Genomic DNA, 6000 nt, shown 5'->3' with positions numbered 1-6000 from the left:
ACCCCGCTAACGCGGGAGACAGCGACAAAGCATAATGAATAAATAAATAAATAAATGAATATATATATATATATATATATATATATATATATATATATATATATATATATATATATATATATATATATATATATATATATATATATATATATACCCTAGCCTGGGCCGGGTACTTACTTTATAGGCCAACCCCTACGGATGAACGAATAGCTGGGTTGACTGGACCGATTGTCACAACTAGGATTCGAACCTTTGCACTGCGTCACGGTCAGGAATGCTAACCTGTACACCACTTGCTCATTCTTTTACTTGGAACTATATCTAGTTCTTACATTAGAAACACTGTAGACTTAATTGATAAGCTTAATCCTTTTGATTTGGACTGTCATTTCAAACTTGTTAATTCTGATGTTACATCTCGATTCACTAATGTTCTCGTAAATGATTTGTTGAATATTTTGTCTGACGTTTTATCCAAGGTTGATCTATTAATGTCTGACAAGATTTTCTTAGAGTTGATTAGACTTTGCGTATAGGATGATGAATATGAACTTATCGGTGAGTATTACTCACTGAAATTCGTATGTCCATTGATGGTTTTATTTCTCCCACATTTAGTACTTTATACATGTAGGTTATAAGCAGAATCCTCAAAACCATCTCACCTAGAATAGCTAGATGGTGCCGGTGTGTGGATGACTTGTGTCTCTGCCCCGGTGACAACAATCTAAACATCTTGGTCTACTTAACGACCTTGTTCCCTCTACAATATTTACCATTGAGAAAGAAGATTTTTCATTGCTTTGTTTTTGTTCGATTCTGCGATCCACAGGGTTGGCAGACAGTTTGAATTTTTATTTTTTTTTCTTGGAAATCTACAAACAATTGTTCACATGTGGATTATAAAATTGCACACCATAAAAGTACTAAAACACTTTGTTTTTTATATTGATGTTGATAGGATCTTTTCACGTATGTGACCCTTAATTTCTGGATAATGAAACTGACACTATTTACAGTGTTTGTCATACGTTACAGAACCGTTAGATTTATCACTCAGATTTACTAAGAAGACTTTTTATAAAACTAAACCAAAAAACACTTAAGTCCACAAATAGCCTATTGGCTTTTACCTTATGATGACCGTATGTCAAAAATTAGTTCATTGTTAGAAATATTTGATGTTCATGTTATATTTGAATACAACTGTAATGTTGAAGGATGTCATTGTCTCATGGCAGGAGTTACTCGAAGAAAGATATCAAATTTGTGGAATTAGGAAAGTAATAAGCGAAACAGGAAAAGTGTAGAAGTAGGGAGGCAGACCTTGAGCCACATAACATCAAAGTTTAGAGACTCAAGATCCTTGAGGCGTGCAACAGGTGTGTTGATGGTGGAATAAACACCATCTTTGTACTAAAATAATGAGTTGAAGTTATAGTTTAACATTTCCATCAAACTAGGTTCATATTTCATTCATGCTTTGGATACATAGTTTACCTGTCACTAACCATCAAGTAAATGTTGAATCTGTTTTATTCTGAGTACCAAACATGATATTTATCCACAGAATCGGATTAAAACATTACTTATGGTAAACTGATTTCTGAGGCAACTAAAGCCAATGATTCACTGAGCTGTTGTTGGCATAACCCTCAAACACGTTATGATGAGGTTCAATCAATGACATATACAAGACTCCCTTTCATTTGCAACACTTTCATAAGTAACAACAATACGTAAGTGATATATCACATACAATAAAGTAACTAAATGCTAATGTTACATTTATTCATGTAGTCAACATCATGGAACAATTGTACGAGCCTTGGTCACACCTGAGGTGCAAACCGAGCATATCTGTGACACGTCTACTTCCTGCGGCTGCACTGTGCCTGGTACAGGTTGTTGATCTGGTTGGCGTCGGTCTGCAGCATGTGTGGCTTCTCGTAGGGGTCGGTGATGTCAACACCGTCCTGCAGTGGTACAGTGGTCTCTAAGACGCCCCACTGGAGAGAGAAAGCGTACTTGCCGTAGTGCATGATGCTGTCGTACTGGTAATCCTCACCCACGCACTGCCAGTAGGTGTCCTTGTCGAAGTTATAGGCCATCGCTGCGGAGTTGAATATTGCAGTTAGAGAAGTTATCTTAAGATATTACCGATCTGATTATCGGTGTTATCGGTATGATGAATGTGTTATATACTCACAAGGATCAATGTTCTGATAATTGATGACGACGTAGTCGTCGCGATCATTGCGGTTGTGCTCGTGGTAGAAGCCAATGGCGTGCATCAGCTCGTGGATGATGGTACCATGGTAGATGCAACCATTCGTTGAGAGAGACACCTGTTGCATCCCACCCAGCATGCCCACGTAGGACCAACACCTATAATATGTTAATCCTTTATAAATACAATCATCACACTGAATAACACAGTTGAATATCATTTTGTGATACTCTTTCAAAGTATAGGAAATGACTATGTTATTTTCCATGAATTCCACATAAGAATATTTCAATACGCTGTTGTGTTGCTCACAACGCTCACCCGCTGCCAGTGATGAAGATCTGGATGTAGTTACTCTCGCTGGTTCTCGGCACAAAACGGATACAAGTCTTCTCCTCAATTTCTTGCATGCCGCTCAAGATATCTGCTTGTATGTCAGCGCCTGGTGGTGGGGGAGTATGATGCATGTTCTTGAGTGGAGAGAACTTTCACATGGTAACCAGTGGAGGGATGATGACTGGAAATACGATATGGCCGTAGGCATTTAAGTAGCAAACAGTCGAGTGAAGGTTACTGGAATGACGCAGAGCAAGTAGAGTGGCTTTGGTTGTATCAAAAATAGGAGAACATTCACAGGAAAAATGAATTCTGAATCTCCAAGCTTTTCCTTGTCGTTCGTGCCACTATCAAGGATAGAGTTAAAGTCAAGAGGAAAATATGTCACTCCGATTGAGGATCGTGTAGTTGTTGGCGCAAAGGGTCTACCAAGTACCTCAGGTTCGCCACTGCAGAGCTTTTAGGCTATCTTAGTTTTATAAACTTCTGATAGACATTTAATAGATATATTATCACATCTGTACATACCCTCATTAGGTTCATAGTCTTGATAGCTTTGATAAAAGAGTTTTCTATAACGAGCCTTTATGTAAATGACGCCTAGCAGTATATAAGACTAGACTTCCCAATTCATTGGAGGTGAGTTTCTTTATATGTTTGAAAATGCTACTTGATTCTGAGGCTGTCCGTACAAAATATCTAAGTTCATATATTTTCTCAGTTAAAGATTTACTAGTTTGGCTAATATACACCATATCACAACTTTAACACAAATCTGAACAGACACTTGCTAATTATTAGGTGACGGGCTATTTTTCATCAAAGATTTACGTATGTATTGTCATATTTGAATACAACATAGATATCAAGGAATTTCCCGATTATGGGTTAGATTTCCTTATGATCAGGTTTTTGCAGGTAAATTTATCTCTGACATCATCATTATAAGTTTATTGCTTTTAATGTATATTCCTCAATAGATGTCCTTGGAAAACTAAATTTTCTTGCAATGCCACAACATATTCAATTTCTTTACTCAAGTATTTAGAATCACTACTCTTCACTGTGTTGAGATACACGCTCATAAACATATTCTCTGGGTCATAGTGTTTTAAAAAACAGTAAATAGATACATGAACTTGGAAAGGTTTTCTATACACTTTAATCTCAAAACTTGATCTCATTTTCAAATCATCTAAAAAGGACAATGAATTATTGACTTCCTCTTTAATCCTAAAAATTGCAGACGGTACCATGTTACTATGCTTATCCAAAATGTTTAATTTCAAGAGGTATTTCCTCATCGATATTCTCCCTTTCATATTCAAAATTTCACTTTATTTTTTAGCATATTTTTGTTTGAATGGAAAACGTTAGCATAAAATTATATCGTATAAAGAATATTGCCTCTGGCTATAAATTTCCTTGAATAATGTTTATTAGTCGTTTTGATGATTTCCTGAGGAAATGATAAAGGATAACGTCCTAGGCCTCACAAGATTACTGAGCATAATGGACTCATTTCTCCACTAATGTCGTCTGTATGTTGGGTATTTTGCTGTGGCGGAAATGAGAAATGATTACTGAAATACATTCACCCGGCAGAGAAGAACATGAGTTTTAGGTTGAAAGAGATTGTAGGGTGAGGAATATGATACACATTATTGTGTTGCTTATCCTCTGATCTAGGTACGTGTGAGGTCATGATAATATATGATTTTTATTCCTGCACTTGGACTTCTTTTGTCATTGGTTCTTGACAAAGCAATCGATTCACATACATTTCTCGATCGTCTGTATTTCATCAGAATATGCGTCTTACATATTGATTACCTTACGACAAAAATGCAAGTGAAACACCATGAATGAATCACTTCAAGCGAAACGGCAGTGGAAATTAATCGTTTGCTCAAGATTTCCGTAGAATTCGCTGTTTATGATGGTTGTAAGAGCATTGAGGAATCGGTGAGGTCATGTAAAGTCTTTAGGCATTTCGTTATTAAGTCAATAATAGTCTTTTGCCTTTCTAGTTACAAGACAAAGTGCATCCCACGATTATCGCCGTTATAATGTTTGATTCTTTTACATGAATCTGGTAACCGAGGTCGTGATGAGAGACCTTACGAAATAAGGCACGTAGGTCAAGTTTTTGGTGTAGTTTGTGTTGAGACATGTGTCAGGTATCGCAAGGTAACTCAGGTCAATATTCAAATCTATTGTATCATTTACCTGTGCATTATTTTCATTTTTTTCCATGATAGGTTGCATATTCAAAAAGTGGATATGAAATAAACATTTTACTCATAATATTGACATATCGATAAGAAAAAAAGCTGTTCATTGTCAACAATATGATTCTATGTTATTTTGGGTGCAGTGCAGATCAGGTACCAAGGATGGCACAGTAACATGAGCTTGAAGTCATATCTCTGATATGTTACCGAAGCGTTCACCTGTGCGTTATTACTGTACTTTGCACGTACCATATTAGATTACGTTTTTGAAAAAAAAAAATACCGATGGCTGCATCAGTACCTCCCCAAACTGTAAATTGTTTTATATTTGTTAAGGATTAAAGTGAACGTGTCGTTTGGTCGTCAGTAATTCTAACCAGACCTGCACGTTATGTTTGTGTTCGTACAGTACGTGTGAGAGTGGCATAAAGTTGTCAGCAGCTGTTGGTGGGTATTTCACATTAGCTCTGCTTAAAAGATAATAATAGACACTTACCCACTGCAGAGAACTCATAAGGGACGACGCCTCCCGTCCAGAGATAATCGTCTCCTAAGATGGCTGCTCGCTCCTCCTGGATAAGAAGCAAGTGATCAGTGTTCTGTTGTTGTGTTAGTTAACTTAGATTAGGACGCAGTAACCCAAATGAATATTTTTCAAAGGTTTATATTTCCAAGATCAGTGCAGTGTTACAAGAACCTATATGAGATAGGTGTTAAGAGGACAAAGATGGCCGTGTTACCCCAGGTTTCTGTCCAGCGATGCCCTTGATGTCGCCCTCGAACATTCCCGGGTTGTAGAGGGCGCTCGCCGCTTCAGGAACGACAGGCGAGGCGGAGGCTGCCGCCACCAGCACCGCTAGCACTACCACACGCAACCTGTACCACCATCATGAACTCTTTATACTAAATATTAAGACTAAGCTTCCACTCTGTGTCTGGTAAAGACGTTACAAACATGGGATAATTAAGTAAAATGACTACACACGTTTAGCACTAAGATGGTAATCGTCCCTGGGTGCAGATGTGATCACCGTTTGTAGTTTAACAAGGTGTGAGCTATGTGAATATTGAACAGGGATATTGGTAGTAATAAATGTGTTATACAGGCTGTTTCACACAGCTGGAAAAGATCGTTTGTAGTAGAAGTCTGATGACTAGTCGTCACTTGGTCACTGACATTAGATTAACTGAATTGCATTA

The 6000-nt window shown here is 37.4% G+C and overlaps 1 protein-coding gene across 1 annotated transcript; it reads right to left on the bottom strand.

The window, feature by feature from the left end:
• Positions 1 to 1693: 1693 nt before the first annotated feature.
• On the bottom strand, positions 1694 to 5697 carry LOC139749418 (astacin-like). Its single transcript, XM_071663255.1, has 5 exons — positions 5541 to 5697; positions 5297 to 5372; positions 2552 to 2672; positions 2210 to 2388; positions 1694 to 2113 (listed from the first exon to the last, which is right to left on the bottom strand). The coding sequence occupies exons 1-5, from the start codon at positions 5583 to 5585 to the stop codon at positions 1872 to 1874; spliced, it is 663 nt and encodes a 220-aa protein (XP_071519356.1). The 5' UTR covers positions 5586 to 5697; the 3' UTR covers positions 1694 to 1871.
• Positions 5698 to 6000: the final 303 nt, after the last annotated feature.

Source organism: Panulirus ornatus, chromosome 7 (genome assembly GCF_036320965.1).
Source record: "Panulirus ornatus isolate Po-2019 chromosome 7, ASM3632096v1, whole genome shotgun sequence".
In the NCBI taxonomy this organism is placed as follows: domain Eukaryota; kingdom Metazoa; phylum Arthropoda; class Malacostraca; order Decapoda; family Palinuridae; genus Panulirus; species Panulirus ornatus.
Note: the sequence above shows the minus strand (reverse complement) of the source record. Positions and strands in the feature narration are given on the sequence as shown.

Bases quoted from the DNA above. Each gene is read 5' to 3' on its own strand.
- LOC139749418 (XM_071663255.1), bottom strand. From the start codon at position 5,585: ATGTTCGAGGGCGACATCAAGGGCATCGCTGGACAGAAACCTGGG. The intron at 2,389-2,551 runs GTGAGCGTTGTG...AACATATTATAG, and splicing joins ATCTTCATCACTGGCAGCGG to GTGTTGGTCCTACGTGGGCA. The intron at 2,114-2,209 runs GTGAGTATATAA...TCAACTCCGCAG, and splicing joins TTATCAGAACATTGATCCTT to CGATGGCCTATAACTTCGAC.